The following is an 18888-nucleotide window of genomic DNA, read 5'->3' as shown; positions in this document are numbered from 1 at the left end:
GTTTCTAATTTCGAGTGAATTTAATGTACGAGGCCGGGGAAGCCATCAGCACAAGTACGCCGTGAATTTAACCTTCAGATGAGATTGTGGTAGGCAAACCAACTGCTGCCCTCAATCTCCTGTCTTACGGGTTGAGCCATTGTTATTATTTTTAATCTTTCCTTGGTTGCAGAGGCAATGCCACCTGCTTTGCGTACGGACAGACAGGGGCAGGGAAAACCTACACCATGTTTGGCACCTATAAAACCCCCGGCCTCTACGCCTTGGCTGCTAAAGAGATCTTCAAGCAACTGGAAACAACTCCGGCTAGGAAAGATCTCCATGTCTGGATCAGCTTTTATGAGATCTACTGCGGGCAGCTTTATGATCTGCTAAATGGAAGAAAGAGGTATTTTAACTCTGGGGACACGTGGCTTTTTTGGGGATGGAATATGACCTAAATCAGATGGAAGTTCGGTGGAATGACAGCTTCACGGAAGGCCCCACAAAGCTAGAGAGACTAGCTCGCTTTTTTTTTTTAATGAATGTGTGCAGAGTTGTGCAACTTGCTTGTTGTGTTTAATATAGCCCTTGACTTATGACAGTTCATTTAATGACCGTTCGAAGTCACAACAAGACTGAACAAAAGGTGGCCTGTCCATTTTTCACCCTTGGGACCGTTGCAGCATCCTTGTGGTCACGAGGTCAAAATTGAGACGCTTGGCAACTGACTCATATTTATGACGGTTGCAGTGTCCTGGGGTCATGTGATCCCCTTTTGCAAGCAAAGTCAATGGGGAGGCAAGATTCGTTTAACGACTCGGTTGCTTCACAACTGCAGTTATCCACTTAACATAAATTGTTTCAACTCCTACCGTCAAAACGACGCTATATAGGGCCCTGCCAGTGGTGAAATCCAAATTTTTTTACTACCGGTTCTGTGGGCGTGGCTTGGTGGGCATGGCAGGGGAAGGATACTGCAAAATCTCCATTCCCACCCCTCTCTGGGGCCAGCCAGAGGTGGTATTTGCCGGTTCTCCGAACTGCTGAAAATTTCTACTACCGGTTCTCCAGAACCTCTCAGAACCTGCTGGATTTCACCCCTGGGCCCTGCACACCAGAACAACTAGACACAAGGACAGTTTTTCCCCCAATGCCATCACTCTGCTAAACAACTCATTCCCACAACACTGTCAAACTATTTACTAAGGCTGTATTGCTATTCTTCTTCTTGTCTTTCCTATTACCTCTCTCCTTTTCTACTTATGACTATAACTTTGTTGCTTGCATCTTTACAATTTATATTGTTTTATTTAGTTTCCTAGTATGATTTTGATGGCTTATTTAGTCTCCTATGACTATCACTGTGTTGTATCTTATGATTTATGATGAATGTATTTTTACGATGACTATGATCATGATTTATCACTTCTAGCTTTTATGAACAGTCAGAGCTTATGCACCAGAGACAAATTCCTTGTGTGTCCAATCACACTTGGCCAATAAAGAATTCGATTCCATTCCATTCTAACAATTGTGGCAAGAAAGAGCGTAAAATAGAGAGCCGAGGTGGCGCAGTGGTTAGGGTGCAGTACTACAGCTACTTCAGCTGATTGCTAGTTCAACAGATCAGTGGATCAAATCTCAGCTGCTCAAGGTTGACTCAGCCTTCCATCCTTCCGAGGTGGGTAAAATGAGGACCCAGATTGTTGGGGGGCAATATGCTATTTAGTATACTGTCTTTGGTGTAAGCCGCCCAGAGTCCTCGGAGAGTGGGTGGCATAGAAATATGAATAATATTTTTTTTTTAAAAAATGGCGAAAAGTTCACTTAACAAATATCTCACTTAACAACCAAAATTTTGGGATCGATTGAAGTCGTAAATCGAGGACTACCTGAGCTTCACATCTTTCAGGGACACCAGTGTGTCTTTTTGAGAGTGGAGGTCGATTCATTCAACGTCCCACAAGTAGCAATTCTTTATTCCTCTTGTTAACATTTAGAAGTCAGGTAAAATGCAATTTTTCGCCTCTGTCTTTTGCTTCATCACCATCCCAATCAGCACAGGCAATCCTCGACATGAGCCCAACATTTCTGTTGTTAAGCAAGGCAGTTAAGTGAGTTTTGCTTCCCATTTTATGACTTTTTTTTTGCCACAGTTGTTAAAATGAATCATTGCCGTTGTTAAATGAATCCTGGTTGTTGAACGAATCCAGCTTCCTCCATTGATTTTGCTTGTCGGAAGCTGGCTGGGAAGGTTACAAGCAGTGATCACGTGACCCCGTGGGCAGTGCAGCAGTCATAAGTACATGCCAGTTGCCAAACCTCTGAATTTTGATCAGGTGGCTACTGAGAAGCTCCAAAAATGTGAAAAATGGTCAGGAGTCACTTTTTTCAGTGCAGTTGAAACTTCAGTGGTCACTAAATGAATGGTTGTAAGTCAAGGATTAGCTGTATTTCCTTATTAATAAATACTGCTGCTGACTGGTTATTCCTTTATGGTATGTCAGAATAATTTCCAAATAGATGAAATGTTTTAATACGCTTAGACCATATTTCATGGGAAATCATTGTAACCAATAGTCCCAAAGGTGCTTTTTCAAGAGGCAACTGGACTTTATGTTTTTTTTTTCTTTGAAGACATTTCGCTTCTCATCCAAGAAGCTTCATCTGTTCTGAAAGAAGGGAAATTCTTCAATCAGAGCTGAAGAAGCTGCTTGGATGAGAAGCAAAACGTCTTCAAAGAAAAAAAGCTTCTTGAAAAAGCACCTTTGGGACAACCATGATCTGGATGAATGAGAATCTCCATAGAGATGGTAACCAATACTTTTTCAAAGTTTATTTTTAGAGCACTTGCCGCACCTCTTTCCAAGTACCTTTACTAATCTCTGAGGGTTTCTCTGCAGGCTTTTTGCAAGGGAAGATAGTAAGCATGTCGTTCAAATAGTTGGGCTGCGCGAGGTCCATGTGAACACGGTCAACTTGCTCCTGGAGGTAATTTTCGAATCTGTAGAATTCTATTACACCTTCTTCTGTTTATGGTAATAGGAAACTTTGTCTTCACCCTCTTGCTGTTCTCACACCTCCTACCTCACCAGATGAATTTTGAGAAAGAAGTCACCAGTGAGGACAAGAAGGGAAAATTTGGAGAAGTTTGGAAGCTCCAACTGAACTGCACGGGAGGCACAATGGGGTGGTGAGGGAGGGAGAGGGACTGAAAGTTGAAGAGGAAGGAGTGGCTTGGGAAGGCCCCATGTCTCAGATCTTCCTCATGCTTGACAATGACATCCCATAATAGTGATCAGTGTGATCTCCTTGGTAGTCTCTGAGTTTGATTGTGTCCTTGCAGTCGTTTCACTACCAAACTAGATACCGTATTTCCCCGAAAATAAGACCCAACTGGAAAATAAGCCCTAGCATGATTTTCAGGATGCTCATAATATAAGCCCTACCCCCCAAAAATAAGCCCCAGTTAAGATTGTCAGACAGACAGACGTATTTAGTACTGTATTGCCCTGAAAATAGGACCAAACCAGAAAATAAGCCCTAATCTATTTTATTTATTTATTTTTTATTTTACTTCAAATTTATATACCACCCTTCTCCCTAGGGACTCAGGGCGGTGTACAGCCAGATAAAAACACATAATACAAACATTAAGAACAGATTAAAAGGAAATATCTCAATTTGGCCCCAAATTTAAAAGACATATGAATTTAAAATCATTTAAAAGGATTTGTTAGGCCAGCCCGGCTTGTTGGAAAAGGAAAGTTTTAAGGGCACGGCGGAAGGCACGGAGGTCTTGGATTCTCCTTGTCTCTGGGGGCAGCTGGTTCCATAGGGTAGGTGCCCCCACAGAGAAGGCCCTCCCCCTGGGGGTCACCAGCCTGCATTGCTTGGCTGATGGCACCCCGAGGAGGCCCTCTCGGTGGGAGCGCACAGGTCAGTGGGAGGTCATCGGTGGCAGAAGGCGGTCTCAAAGATAACTAGGTCCTAATGCATCTTTGGAGCAAAATTTAATATAAGACCTGATCTTATTTTCGGGGAAACGTGTGTATCATCAACAGTGCTAGAAGAAGGGGAATTTTGTGGGAGGGTTCTTGGTGGTTCCTTGATTAGGCTGTTCTTTTATTGCTTGATTTATTTATTTATTATTTATTTTATTTTATTATTCGTATTTCTATGCCGCCCACTCTCCAAGGACTCTGGGCGGCTTACACCAAAGACAGTATACTAAATAGCATATTGCCCCCAACAATCTGGGTCCTCATTTTGCCCACCTTGGAAGGATGGAAGGCTGAGTCAACCTTGATGGTCTAGTTAGTATTAAGATGAGGGGGAGAGAGAGAGAGAGAAAGAGAAAGAAAGAGAAACCAACCAATAGAAGAGAACATTAGTAGCTCAGGATTGAAATGAGGGGTGCTTGGTGCTCTTTGAGCTTGGTTGCTTTCTTGCAGACATTTTACTACCAAACTAGATAACATCATCCATGCTAGAAGGGAAATTGGGTCATGTCTGCAAGAAAACAGCCAAGCTCAAGGAACACGAAGGATCCCACAATTTTATTACTGTGCAATTCCCCCTCCCTCGTACTTATTTCTCTGCTTTTGACCCCCTCCACCCCCAGGTTATTCTGAAAGGAGGGAAGGAGCGCAGCACAGGAGCGACTGGAGTCAACTCTGATTCTTCCCGGTCCCATGCCATTATCCAGATTCAGATGAAAGACCCTGCAAACAGAGTGTTTGGGAGGTGAGCACAGAAGAAGGGGATATAACAGGCTTTCCTTGAACCTCCTCTTCTGTCTTAAAAGGTGTAAGATGGCTGGGCATCCTTGCCAGTTCCTTCAGCACACATAGGTAGCTTGAACACCTGAACTTCAGCTCAACGTAGCTAGTCGTTTACATTTCTAAATGCATTCAAGGAGATCACACAGTCTGTTTCTACATAATGGTAGATCATCAGAAGGTGGCCCAAACATTTGGGCAGGAGGCCATGTCCCCATTTAATTTCTGATTTTCTCTCCTGAGCTGGCCCTTTACTGCTTTGATTGGTTATTGTATCTTCCTTGAAATATTGAATCAAAGAGAATAATTTTTTTTGAGATGTACTTCAGTATCCTTCAGCAAATCCCTGTTTCCTAATAAATTCTACCTGACTGTGCGAGAAGTAAAACTCCATTGGGCAGATAAACATTAACCCACAAACCTTGTCTCCCAGAATCTCGTTTATTGACCTGGCTGGCAGCGAGAGGGCAGCTGATGCCAAAGACTCTGACCGACAGACAAAAATGGAAGGAGCAGAAATCAACCAGAGTCTTCTAGCAGTAAGTAAACGCAGGTTCTTCCCTGCTGAGTTCTTCTGAAGGCTGCACTTCGTGGCTCAAGTGTTTGTTTGGTCAGGGCTGGGCCGGGCCGGGGGATTTGGCCACGCTCTCCTTGCCCCTCTGCGGGATCCTCTTTGCCCTCCAGTAAAAGTCACCCCCATCTTACACCTAGTGACCACCTGGCTCGGACCAGTTGCTCCTCAAGTTCCAATTCCTCCAGCCTCTCTGCTGGTGCGGCTGAGGAAGGGTTGCTCTCGGGGCTCCGGACTCCTCCTGTTCGCTCCTGTGGGTTGACATTGAGTGCTCAGCCCCCACGGTGGACTAGAGTCTCCAGGTTGGCTGATAAAGCAGATCTTGCCTAGTGTCAGGACTGCCTCCGTTCAAATCCTAAGAAAGAAAAACCCCAACTCCTTTTATTTAGAAAGGAGGTACTTTTACTAAGTTTGAACTGATAGCAGCGAAAGCAAGGCAAGATCTGAACCAAAGCAGGTGAATGTTACACATTGAAAGTCGCCCCAAATCCCTCCCCCCAGGGTCCAGCACTGAGCAGCCAATCAATGTCCAGTAAGATGATACAGGAAAGCTCCTCTGCAGGTATTTCTCGCATCTGGCACCTCAGGACAGTTGGCCTTGAAGAAGTATAAACAACTCCACTCAGCAGTGCCAGAATTCATGGGTGCAAAACTGCTTTTCCGTTCTCATGGGACTACTACACACCAGCTTCCTTTCCCAACCCAAATGCCATGCCCTCCTCCCCGTTTCTATGGCAGCTGAGAGCAAGCAAGCTTCAAAAGACCATGCTGGAGATCCGGCTGACACAGATCTGGTTTCTGACTTGCATATCCCTGGGTTATTTATTTATTTATTTATTTTATTCGGCTTATATGCCGCCCTATCTCACAATGGACTCAGGGCGGCTCACAACAATAAAACACAAGCCACAATAAAAATAAAGACTAAAATCTAAAAATTTTAAAATGAACCCATTAAAACCCTTAAAACCCCATCATCAGACCAGGTCAAGGGATTTGAAAAGCCAAGTTTTTAATTCCCGGTGGAAGGTGCGAAGGTCGGGTGCTAGTCGGAGCTCCAAGGGGAGTTGATTCCAGAGGGTGGGCGCCCCAACCGAGAAGGCTCTACCCCTGGGGGCCACCAGCCGCCACTGCCTAGCCGACGGCACCCTGAGCAAGCCCTCTCTATGGGCGCGAACCGGGCGATGGGATGTTGTTGCTGGCTGTAGGTGGTCCGCCAAATATCCTGGTCCTAAGCCATGTAGGGCTTTATAGGTCAACACCAGCACCTTGAATCTCACCCGGAGGGCAACCGGCAGCCAATGCAAACCGCGCAGGAGGGGTGTAACATGGGAGTATCGGGATTCTCCCATCACAACCCGCGCGGCTGCATTTTGCACCAGCTGAAGCCTCCGAGTGGTCCTCAAGGGCAGCCCCATGTAGAGAGCGTTGCAGTAGTCAATCCGTGAGGTGACCAGCGCATGAGTAACTGTGCGTAGGGCATCTCGGTCCAAGTAGGGACGCAACTGGCGCACCAGACGTATCTGGGCGAATGCCCCCCTGGTCACGGTCGTTATCTGGTCTTCTAAGCTCAACCGTGAATCCAGAAGGACGCCCAAGTTGCGCACCCTGTCTACAGGGGGCAAAACTTCACCCCCTATAGTCAGCGATGGCACCTCTCCCCTGAACCGAGATGCCGGTACCCACAGCCACTCGGTCTTGGCCGGGTTGACTTGCAATATGTTTCTACCCATCCAGACCCGTACCACTTCCAGGCACCGGGCCATCACATTAGGTTAGGGTTAGGATGGGAAAGGGCTCTGTCTGAAAAACAGCTGCCATTGGAAAGATCCGTCCAGCCCAGCAGAGTATAAATTTCATCCCTCTGGCTCTGGTGATACGAGACCGAGATTTCCAGCCTATTGAGTTAAACTGATCTGATTCTGAAGTCAGAAAGGAAGCAGTTTCCTATATTCATACAAGCAGGAATGGGTAAATAATTTCAGTTTTTAAAAATTAGTGCAATAATATTTTGATGAAATCATTCAGCTGCCTGCAATTACTGCTACTTCGAATCTCACCAGGCTCAGCCTTCCATCCTTTCTAAGGTAGGTGAAATGAGGACCCACTTTGTGGGGGCAATAAGCTGACTTTGTATAAATATACAAAAGGATGAAGGCTATTGCTTAGCGCATTGTAAGCCGCCCTGAGTCTCCGGAGAAGGGCGGCATATAAATCAAATTTAAAAAAAAAAAAAGGAGAAAAAAAATCAGAAGGAAGGAACTAGTTCAAGTGGGGTGGGGTGGGGGAGGAAACATAAGAGGTAACTAACAAAGAACGATTATTTACAAGAAAAAGAAACCCGAAGACCAGAAGTTTTGGGAAAAGAAAGCAAAGATCTGTCCTGCTGATCAGAAGCACTCATAGCTAGCGAGAGTGTTACTCTAACACACGGGTGTCAAACATGCCATCGCGTGACGTTTCGTGACATTTTTCCCATTTGCGGAGCTGGGGTGGGCGTGGCCTGTGCACGGTGCATCCGGCCCATGGGCTGCTAGTTTGACACCCCTGCTCTAACCCCTTGTGTGGAGTCCTTGGGGCTCTCTGAAGTTGATGGTTTTCCTGCAGATGTTTCATTACCCAACTAGGCAACATCATCAGTGTTAGAAAGGAGTAGGGCTAGCTCTCTGTTTATATACAAGTGACGTGTAATCAAGGAACCACCAGGAATGCTCCCACCATCACTGACAGGACAAGCTATAACCAAACTCAGAGAGCACCAAGGGGCCCCACAGTCCTTCCCCTCCTCCTCCTCCGCCCCTCCGCAAACCCCACTCCCTTCTAGCACAGATGTTGTCACCTACTTGGGTCATGAAACATCTGCCAGAAAACCACCAAGCTCAGAGAGCACCAAGGAGCCCACAGCTGAACCCTGAGTGATAGACTTTCTCTTCCCTCCTAACCCCCTTGACCTATGAAGGAAAGACCTTGATGGAGCTCTTGCAGGAAGTTGGGTGACACACATTGCAACACCCCCTCATATCTTTGGGATATTGGATGGTGGGGTTCAGCCTGGTTTTGTGAGAAAACGGCTCCATCTCCGTGCTGATGGGCAGACTCCTGTGTGATAGGTTTTTTTCTCTTCTGTCTCTCTAGCTGAAAGAATGCATCCGTGCGCTCGATCAAGAACACGCTCACACCCCTTTCAGACAAAGCAAACTGACCCAGGTAAGACTGGGGACTGACTCAGCTTCCCCCCAAATTCTACAAACTTCTCTCGCTCTCTTTTTCCAAAAAATTGAAAACATGAAATAACCAAGAAGTATAGGTAGTCCTTGATAGGTAGTTCATTTAGTTACATCATTCTCATTGGCATCTTTCAGTCTCAAGAGACTATGGTACAAAGTTACAACGGCACTGCAAAAAGTGACTAATGACCAGTTTTCACACCTATGACCGTTGCGCCACCCTCGTGGTCACATGATGAAAATTCAGACGCTTGGCAACTGGCATGTACTTATGACGGTCTCAGTGTCCCGGGGTCATGTGATCCCTTTTTGCAACCTTCTGATGAGCAGAATCAACAGAAGCTGGTGTTGTGGTCCACCAGCAGCCTGCGGAGCTGGCAGCGGAGTCGGACAGTGAGGAGGCTGGGGAGGAACATGAGCCAGTCCTGGAGTCTGGGGAAGGCTCGGATGAGGGCTCTGCGTCACAGGCAGAGATGGGGCCAGGGCCATTTGGAAGTGATGCATGGACTCCGGAGCCTCCAGAGTCGGACATCAGAGATGCAGAGGAACAGGAGGAGTCTGTTCCTAGTGCACGCATGCGCAGAGCTGCCAGAAGGCAAGAAGAGTTAAAACTAAAGGGACGACTCAGGAGTAAGGCTTGGAGATGATTGGCCCCTCCTATAAGGCTTAAAAGAGGAGCAAAGGCATGTGGGCCCTTTGCAGGAAAGCAACGTTGTTAATTCTGTTCCCAGTCGGCATCTCTGTTTGATTCTGGACTCCGTGGGGCTTTGCCAAGTAGGTCTTTGGCAGTGTGAAAAGGGAGATAAAGGTTGGTGATTATCCCGAAGGACTTTTTGCAACTAATTTGGGACTCAGCCGTGAAAGTAATTCACAGCTGTTGCAATAAAAGAGGTTTTTGGGACTACTTGTGTGTTTTAATGACTCAGGAAGCCTAGGTCACAACAGCTGGATTCACTCAACAACCGAGTTATTAACTTAACTGGCAGCAACTAGATAGTTGCAAATAAGAAGGTTGAGACATTCCAGATTGCAGAATAAGGGACAAGGGCAAAGAACAGAGTTCTAGGCAGCCACGTTAGGGACCTGGGTTCAACAGGGCCAAGAATTCAATGGTTACCTTCAGGAAAATAGCCGCCTGGCATTGTGCAAAGGCATCCAGGCGGTAATTTTGAAATGTTCCCGCTAATGGGCGAGGTGTAGTCCCAGAACTCTACATGGCTAAATATTTGGTGAGCATATCTTAATTGTTGCTGTGTTACTCATCTGATATTGTGCCTCTTCCCGAGGTTTCAAGCTGAATAAGGTCTACAGGTAGTCCTTGACTTAAAACCATTCGTTTAGTGACCATTCAAAGTTATGCAACTGAAAAAAGTGACTTATAACTGTATCACACTTATGACCGTTGTAAGCATCTCCATGGTCACGTGATCAAAATTCAGAGGCTTGGCAACTGAATCATATTTATGATGGTCGCAGCGTCCCAGGCAGGGGTGAAATCCAGCAGGTTCTGACAGGTTCTGGAGAACCGGTAGCGGAAACTTTGAGTAGTTCGGAGAACCGGCCAATACCACCTCTGGCTGGCCCCAGGGTGGGGTGGGAATGGGGATTTTGCAATATCCTTCCCCAGGAGTGGGGAGGGAATTGGGATTTTGCAGTATCCTTCCCCCAGGAGTGGGGAGGGAATGGGGATTTTGCAGTATCCTTCCCCTGCCACGCCTACCAAGCCACGCCTACAGAACCAGTAGTAAAAATAATTGGATTTCACCCCTCGTCACATGATCCCCTTTTGCGACCACCTGATCAGCAAAGCCAATGGGGGAGCCAGATTCACTGAACAACAGTGTTACTCTCTTAACGACCGCAGTGATTCACTTAACAGCTGCGGTGTGAAAGGTCGTAAACTGGAGCAAAACTGTTTGTAGTTAATATACCAAAGAGCTTAAAATAATTCTGTCTCTCTTCTCTCCCCACTCAAGGTCCTGAAAGACTCTTTTGTTGGCAACTCCAAGACGTGCATGATTGCCAACGTGTCACCCAGCCACCTGGCCACGGAGCACACCTTAAATACCTTGCGCTATGCGGACAGGTAAGTGGCAGAACTGGCTGACATCCAGATAAGAATCTAAATCAGTCATGGCGGGTCTATGTCACGGGAGCCACAGGTGCCCCCCCTACCCCCATGCATTTTTGGTTTCACAGCAGGCCTCTGGACCCTCTGGAAGTTGGCCTTGTCCTCCTCCTGCAGCCTCTGAAGCATCTGAGTCACGTGATTTTCTGAGAGTCTCAGAGCCCTCTTGTGTGACTTCTACAGGGTCTGGAGAGGAAGGCAGGCAGGGCAGAAGAGGAGGAGGAAGGGAAGAAGGAAAGTGGAGAGGAATAAAAAGAGGGAGGAAGGAAAGGATGGAAGATAGGAGAGAAAGAGGAAGGGAAAGAGTGGAGAGAAGGAAGGGAGAAAAGAAAAGGAGGGAGGAAGGAGCGAGCTTCTTTTATCTGTAATACATCAGCATTTTCTGAATTTTTGACGTTCCATGCCCCAAAAGTTCACCACAGTCCAAACGATCAAGTGGTCAGGCTGGTCTGCAAATAGGCTGTTCTCTGCCAGGCTTCTATTGGCCAGCGGGATATCTTACTTAGAATGCTACTAGCTCCGATCTCCAGCTTTCGTGGGGGGCCACAGGAAGCCGAGATTCCAGGATGTTTGTGGAGTCTGTTTCCTAACCTGGTCAGCTTCAAAGGGCTCAAACATGTCTGAAACACTTGGGAAACCTGGAGCTTGGCAAATCTCTTACCGATTTTTCTTTCCTTGCCTAAAATCTTACAAACTTGTTGGCATCCTGACCCTAACCCTAACCCTGACAGCTGTTCATTCTGGTTGAAGAGCTGTGATTGCACTCAATGGGCGCTGCATTTTATTCTTCATAAGCATCTCGCCTTGAGCCAATGCAGCCATTCTGACCCAGTTCCCCAAACATGACAAACAAAAGTTAACTCCAAGATTGCTTTATTAGGAGCGCTGGCAGCCCTGGCAAAACGTTTCTCTCACTGCAAGCTAAGAAGTCCATCCGGCAGGGAGAAGAATAGTTGTCTGCCACATCTATACATCCCCACCCAGTGCCTTTTATCCCCAGAGCTAGGGTGGGGCTTCGCTAGCACTGGTAGCTCTTCCATCCCAAGGACTGGCTCATAGATTTCCACTGCTCTCCTCTCCTCTGCACATCTGTGTGTCAGGAACTGGACCCAGCTGTTCCTCCTCTTCCTCATCAGCCACCTCCAGACCTGGGGGCTGTTGACTCTCCATCTGAGGGCTGACGGAGGGCCCAGACTCCACCTCTTTCTCTCTCTCTCTGACAGCTCCATTCCCTCTTCCCCCTCGGAGCTCTCAGGTTGCCTTGATGCTGGCCCTGACTCCCATGCCTCCTCCTCCTCCTCTGACTCGACTGCTGGAGGGGCCGGCGGCCGACAGGCCATAACAAGCATCTTTGAAAAGTTGCCTAGAAACCCTTCAGGATGACCTGAGCCCGTCTTTGAGGGAAATGGGTCGTTAAGAAGCTTGATATACAAATAAATAATATAACTCTTGGCTTTTTTGTTGTCAGGGTAAAAGAGCTGAAGAGAGGGATGAAATCTTGCACCCCTATTGCCAACAGACCCCGGGCAGCAGGACACACATCTCCTAAGCGTATCCAGAATTCTCCTTACATCCAAGTTGGAGGGAAGAGCTCTCCCAAAAAAGTCAAGCTGGGGTTGCATCACCCTCTGATGCCGACCCCCTTGTCCAAGACGAAGACCTCTTTGCTCTTTCAGCCAGCTCACCTTCCTTTCTCCTCCACTCCGAAAGGACAGGGGCGCAAAGAACCTTTGGGAACTCCGTGGCCCGGTTGTCCCAGCGCAGAAAGAGAGATCCCGAAGGCAGAGTCGTCATCCAAGAAGCTGGCGGAGGAACCTGCAATAACTTCGGAGAAAAGCCATCTCCGGAAGGACTTGGCGGCCAGGAGAGAAGGCGGCCAGGAGGACAGGCAGCGGGTGAAGTGTCCGAAAGTCGAACCGGTGCAAAAGCAACTGGTTTCCAGGGCTGATTTTTCCCATCACGGCTCAGATGACGAAGAAGATCCCGGGAGGCTCTTTGCGGATCAGTGCGTGGCCGCCTGGACGGGCGTTTCCTCCCATCAGAAAGACCGAGAACAGCACTTGAGGCTTTATCACCAGCAGTTCCAGCAACCGCCTCTCCTCCAGCAGAAATTAAACTACCAGCCCCTGGAAAAGGTCTTAGCTCGGTACAAGTCCCAGGAGATCCAGGTGAGGCCAGAGTCCCCCGGCCCTGACTCCGTCTCCTCTCAAGGCCGGGATGAAACCATGCAGCTGGAGGAATTGGACGACAGCGACTTCAGCGAGGACTCTTTCTCTCCCGGGCCAGGTCGGAAAAAGGTGGAGAGAGAAGCTCGAAAACAAAGCAACCAGAATTCCTTTTTCCTCCATCGGAGAGACTTCGGGGCTGGAGAAAGGGACGGAGAAGACAAGCAGGAGCTGTTCTGTAAATGGTACGCGTTTGAGAAGGGAGGAAGAGCCTTCCCAAGTGAGGAAGAGTCCAGCAGCTACGAAGAAGGCGGTAGAGATTTATGTGACTGGAGCCCAGGAGAAATATCAGCGGTGGGCTCTTCCCCGCACAGAGGCATCCCGGAGAAACCTTATTGCTCGAAGGAAGGCGGCCTTACAGGCCACAAGATACATTCTCAAGGATGGCCCGTTGAGCAGAAGCCGCCCAGATCTTCGGATCCGTCTCACGGTTGCCCCGACGGACACTTTTCCCCACCAAGGAAGAGAACACCAAGTCCACCTCTCGCTGCCATCTTGCTGGAGCCCCCTTTTTCAGAAAAAACGGGTCTCCCTAAAGGGAGAGACTTCCGCGGAGCGTTAGACTTTCCCATGGACCTGGCTGATGACACGGTGACTCCTTTGTCCGTATCCTTCCTTAACTCGGGATCAGCAGAGAATCAAGGGAAGAAGAGGACTGACGAAGAAGAAGTCCTTGGCCCCAGCAGGCGTTGGGAGGAAGACGCCGGTCACGTTCATGAAAGCAGGCAACCCTCTGCGTCCAGCATCTACGAAATAAATCACTGGGGGAGAAAAACCGAGCTGGGTCTTTCTCCAGGGGCCAAATTCCAGTGGCTCCCTCAGTCTTGTCACTGTCCAGGGGATGCTTCCATCTTGGAAGCCACATTGGCTTTTGGTGAATGTGTTTGTGGCTACGCTAGTGAAGACCCTCTGGCCGAACTCTTTCCTCGACACACGGAGGAAATGGCCTCACTTTGTGGAAACCTACAAACAAGCGAATATTCGACTCTCTATGACTCCGATCCTGAAGTGGCAAAGATTGCCATTTCGTGGAGCTATTCGGATCATCTGAGTTTGGGGGCAAAAGAGACTCCTGTGCTCTTGGCCCCGTCCAGCCCGGTTGATAAGGGAGGGATATCTGCCACTCCAAATGCTTTGTCCAGTTCTGATAACGCAGGAAACAAAGAGTTCTCGGAACGAGAACCCCCATCACAGTCAGATTCATCCCACAGGACTGTGGAGCTGCGGCATTCGGAGGAAGCCTGCAGGAAGGAAGAAACCCAGCATATGCACAATTGTGAGGACACGGAGCAGGATTCGGGGGCTGAACCCAAAGGGACGGTTGCTGAGACTGAAAAGAACTCGCAGAAGGCTTGTGGGCAGGTGGATTTGGCTGAAGGCGCCCTGAAGGAGAAGGACACGCTGGGAAGGTGAGTAAATAGATAGATAGATAGATAGATAGATAGATAGATAGATAGATAGATAGATAGATAGATAGATAGATAGATAGATAGAATAACTTTATTGTTGCTTTGAATATTATTATTATTATTATTATTATTATTATTAATTAAATTTCTATACCGCCCTTCTCCAAATAGGACTCAGGGCGGTGAACAGCCAAAGTAAAAACAGAGCATACAAAATTTAAAAACAGTTTAAAATAATTAAATATTTTGGCCGTAAATTAAAACAACCCAATTTAAAATCAATTTAAAATTTAACTCAAGCCAGCCCAGCTAGTTGAAATAAATAGGTTTTCAGGGCCCGACGAAAAATCCGGAGGTCTGTTATTGTACGTATCTCTGGGGGGAGGTTGTTCCAGAGGGCGGGTGCCGCCACAGAGAAGGCTCTCCCCCTGGGGGTCGCCAGCCGACATTGTCTGGCGGACGGCACCCTGAGGAGGCCCACTCTGTGCGAGCGTACTGGCCGGTGGGAGGCTATTGGTGGCAGAAGGCGGTCTCGTAAGTACCCCGGCCCTAAGCCATGGAGCGCTTTAAAGGTGGTCACCAACACCTTGAAGCGCACCCGGAAGACTACCAGGAGCCAGTGCAGCTCGCGCAGGAGAGGTGTCACATGGGAGCGCCTCGTCGCCCCCATAATCCCCCGCGCAGCCGCGTTCTGGACTAGCTGGAGCCTCCGGGTGCACCCCAGGGGGAGCCCCATGTAGAGAGTGTTGCAATAGTCCAGGCGGGAAGTGACTAGTGCCTGAGTGACTGTGTGTAGAGAGTCCCGATCTAGAAAGGGGCGCAACTGGCGTATCAGGCGAACCTGATAAAAAGCCCCCCTGGCCACGGCTGTCAAATGATCTTCTAGAGACAGCCGTGCATCCAGGAGTATACACTAATTGCCATACATTAAAATGAAATTTTGATGCATACAGCTCTCAAAGGGTCAGTAATAGATCCCTTGCAAGCAAAACTCAGGTGGATTCCTCAAAGGGTAGCTTTATTGGAAATATTCTATTGGCACATATCTGATGAAAACCGACTCCGAGGGTTCCCGTTTTCCACTTTCTCAAAACAGTCAGTCACATGGTCCAATCACAGCTCTGTCTGATTGCTTGGTGACATCCCCCTCCTTCTTCTGACCAGGTGTGAGAATGTCCTTGATCCCCAAGAGAAAGTATTTTGTTTTGGCTACAGAGTCCTACCTAAATCAAATCCCCCCCTCCCTATCCCTCCGCTCCAGTGTGGCAGGTCAGTTTCCAGGTCGACACCTGTCCTAAGTCACTGCTGTCATAACTTCGGACGGTCTCTAAATGTTAAGTCGAGGAGTCACCCATAAGGCATTTTGGTCAGAGGGCTCCCTTTCCTTTGTCTCCAGCAGGCAGCTGGTCCTTCAAACCCATCAGGAGCAGCTGGACGAAATGGCCGCCCTGTCTTCTCGGGAGGAAAGCTTGATGGGCATGATGTCAGACTTGGTGAGTCTTCTGAAGGGGCTTCCAGGCCTCTCAAAGCTGACCTTTGCTTGGTGGGTCCTCATGACTCACCATGGTATGACTTCGACCAGGGGTCCCCAATCCCCGGCCCATGACTCGGGTACCAGGCCGTGGCCCATTAGGAACCGGGCTGTTTAAGGGGAAAATGCCATTTGCACAAGTGGCAGGTGCCCATTTGCACACAAATGGAGCTTCACACGCAAGCACATTCCCAGGCCACCTGTGTGGAACCATCCTCTCTTCCCTCCCCCACCGGAAAGGTTGTGGGGACCTCTGACTTACGACAGCACAGGTTACGAGGGTTTGTAAAGGGGATTTCTTCCAAACATTGAAGTCAACACCCAGAAGAGGAAGGCTGTCAAAACCTCTCCGGAGTTCCCCTCTCCGACGGGCTCCGAAGAGCAGCATGGTCACCCCTCTCCCATTTTTCTCCCTGGGTGCCTTTAATTCGTTGATTCGTTGATTAAATTTATTTGCCACCCGTCTCGTATCGAAACGGCTCCCAGCACGAAAACCCGAAAGTCCTAAAAGACGACTATTTCTGAAGCAATAAAAATGGAAACCTCAACCGCAAAATATCATCATACAGGTAGTCCTCGCGTTACGACCGCAGTTGAGCCCAAAATGTCTGTTGTTAAGTGAGACATTGGTTAAGTGAGTCTGGCCACATTTCAACCCCACTGTCTTTATTTCTTGCCATTCCTTTTTCCTGTTAGGAATTTGAGGACTGTCTGATGAAACTGGACGAAATACTGAGCCTGAAAGCCGAATGCATCCACCGGGCACGAAGCCGGCTGCAGCTCTGCTTTGCTGCTCCCTCAAGTGGCACCCCCCTGCTACCGGTTTCCTCCACCTAGTAAGGAAGCACGAGAGCCAGACCGGCTACGCACAGCATCTCAAAGTACCAAAGAACTCCGATTGTCATGCTGAGCATGTTTTCAGAAGAAAACCTACTTGTCGGTTAACAAGGGAACTTAGCCGATGACCAAGCCAGTTCCTGTCCCTCCCTCCCAGGTTCTTCAAAGCCCCAAAAAACTGCTTCAGGCAGGCTGGACCTTCCAGGATCTGTTGAAAGAAAGGAGGGGAGCAGAAATCACCTGCTCCCCAAAGTCACCCCGTTTTTTCCTGCCTGGCTGTCATTGTGTGAAATGTCTGAGGAATGTCTGAGCTACGAGCAAACGCCAGCGTTGGACAAAGGCAGCTGCCTGATCTCTCCCCACTTCCCTGCTTAACAAAAATTCTACATTAATACTTCGGCTTCCCCGTTAGCTGCTGTCAGTCCACTGAAACGCCCACCATGAAACTCAAAAGCCTGATCACTTGGAATTTGAGGGACAAGAGGTGGAAAAGGGATGTCTTGAAAGCCTGCAGGTGGAAAATAAAGGCAACCCTTCTTCTACCTGAAATCTTCACATTGGCTCCGCTAAATATTTGCGCTGGTGCGAATGTTTGCTGGACAAACCTCCGACCGATTCCTACCAACGAGTTCTACTGTTGTTACAACAGTAACTACACAAGGTTAGGAATTCGGCAGGTAGGTGTGCAGTTAGTAGAAGATTCTCCTGACGTGTAAGAGTCAGACCTTCAGGCAGTTTCAAAGACCGGCAATAAAGGATATTGAAAGAAATAGTAACTCTTGAGTAGAGGGAATGATGCCAGTATCTTGCCACCTGCTGGGCCTTGAGCATCAGATTCTCGTGGGAGACACCATTGGTAGTTCGATTCTTTCCTTGTCGGGCTCCCAAGTAGCAAGAGTGAGGGGATAGAAGTAGAAAGGGCTAGTGGTCACGGTGAGAGCACGATTCAGCCAGAATTGGGAGCCAATCACTGAGACCACTGAGAAGGCTGGCGTTTATTTTGACTTCAGTTCGCCTAAGCCCGTAGCCCATCCTTGCTACTACGTCGCCTAATTCCAATATTAGGTGCCATTTGGTCACGGAGATTGCAGACTAGTGCCATCAGGCAGGATCCAAAGCACGTCGATTTGACCTCGAGCCTACATGTATGTTTTAGGGCCCGGAATGCGATAGTCACCCATGCTCTTCGGCGGGAAAAAAGCCACAATAGAAAACGGTTGCGAGGAAAGAGGAAACGGTGCAAATTATTTTAATGCATCAAAATAGATATATAAACCCGGCAGATGGACTGAATTAAAAAAGAAAAAGTAGAGATAGCTTGGTTATGTTGCATTAAGCACTTTGCCTCACCATACCAAAAAAAAATAAAATAAAAAGTGTCTTTAAATACCTTTAATAAGGGAAGGTGGTCCATGCGGTTTAAGGGATGTTGATTGCGGCAAATGCTACGTAAATTAAATTAGAATGAGTTTGAATAGATGCATGTCGTTTTATACTGAAATTTTGCTTCGGAATTTGCTGTGTTCAAGACAATGCCCCCTAAATTAAGGACCCGGATCAAAATGGTAATTCGATGCTTTGATTGCAAGAATAATTCAGAAGCGAGAAGAGGGCTGGAGAGCGTAATTATGCCAGTGCGTGGTGGCGCCAGAAGTCCCCTCCAACTACAGACTTTCACATCAAGGAACTGAGGGATGTGACCTCTCGGCGCAGCTGGTCCTTTAGAAGAGGAATGTGACATTTTTGGGGCTGGCCAAAATAAGTGGGCTCTCCGTAACTCGACTTATGCCATTATAAATAAAATTTATTCATGATTGCTTGCCATGGATTTGGTAGTTTTCCTTTTCACTGGATGAGTTTTGATGCGGGGCTCTGCGAGGAGGAATCGGCGTCTTTCGTGCGATTCCGTATTTCTCGTCTTTATAAGCCGTTTCCGGGTCTCCGCTGGTTTATTATACATTTAACTCTCTGCAGCTTTAAGGATTGGTGTGAATGTTCTCGGCTCCAAATTTTGCCATGGTCCCAGCCCCCCGAGTACATGGTTGTTAGATTTCACATTATCCTTTTTTTTTCTTCCTTTTTTTAAAAGCACTTTCTCTGTGTTTTCTTTGCCGCTGTATTCTTATATTTGTAGGGCTTTTTAAATGCTTTTTATTTTGGTCACTGCTTTAAAAGCAATTACATGCACATACATACC

The 18888-nt window shown here is 47.8% G+C and overlaps 1 protein-coding gene across 8 annotated transcripts in view; it reads left to right on the top strand.

Moving 5' to 3' along the window:
• Nucleotides 1–18519, top strand: part of KIF24 (kinesin family member 24) — a 37281-nt gene extending 18762 nt beyond the window's left edge. For 4 of the 8 annotated variants that reach the window (XM_060684449.2, XM_087885475.1, XM_087885471.1 and 1 more), the window contains exons 5-13: nt 173–388; nt 2886–2973; nt 4607–4728; nt 5197–5302; nt 8470–8541; nt 10538–10647; nt 12158–14323; nt 15723–15816; nt 16551–18519. In XM_060684449.2, coding sequence (XP_060540432.2) covers nt 173–388; nt 2886–2973; nt 4607–4728; nt 5197–5302; nt 8470–8541; nt 10538–10647; nt 12158–14323; nt 15723–15816; nt 16551–16691 — 3115 coding nt within the window. In that variant the 3' untranslated portion in view covers nt 16692–18519. Of the gene's footprint in view, nt 1–172; nt 389–2885; nt 2974–4606; nt 4729–5196; nt 5303–8469; nt 8542–10537; nt 10648–12157; nt 14324–15719; nt 15817–16550 lie in introns of all 8 variants that reach the window. The other 4 variants (XM_060684446.2, XM_060684448.2, XM_087885470.1 and 1 more) reach the window with 1 other exon arrangement.
• The last annotated feature ends 369 nt before the right edge of the window (nt 18520–18888 follow it).

The sequence above is a fragment of the Pantherophis guttatus genome, chromosome 2 (assembly GCF_059756535.1).
Source record: "Pantherophis guttatus breed Tessera chromosome 2, ASM5975653v1, whole genome shotgun sequence".
Taxonomy (NCBI): Eukaryota; Metazoa; Chordata; class Lepidosauria; order Squamata; family Colubridae; genus Pantherophis; species Pantherophis guttatus.
The sequence above is the reverse complement of the archived record's forward strand: the minus strand, read 5'-3'. Positions and strand labels throughout refer to the sequence as shown.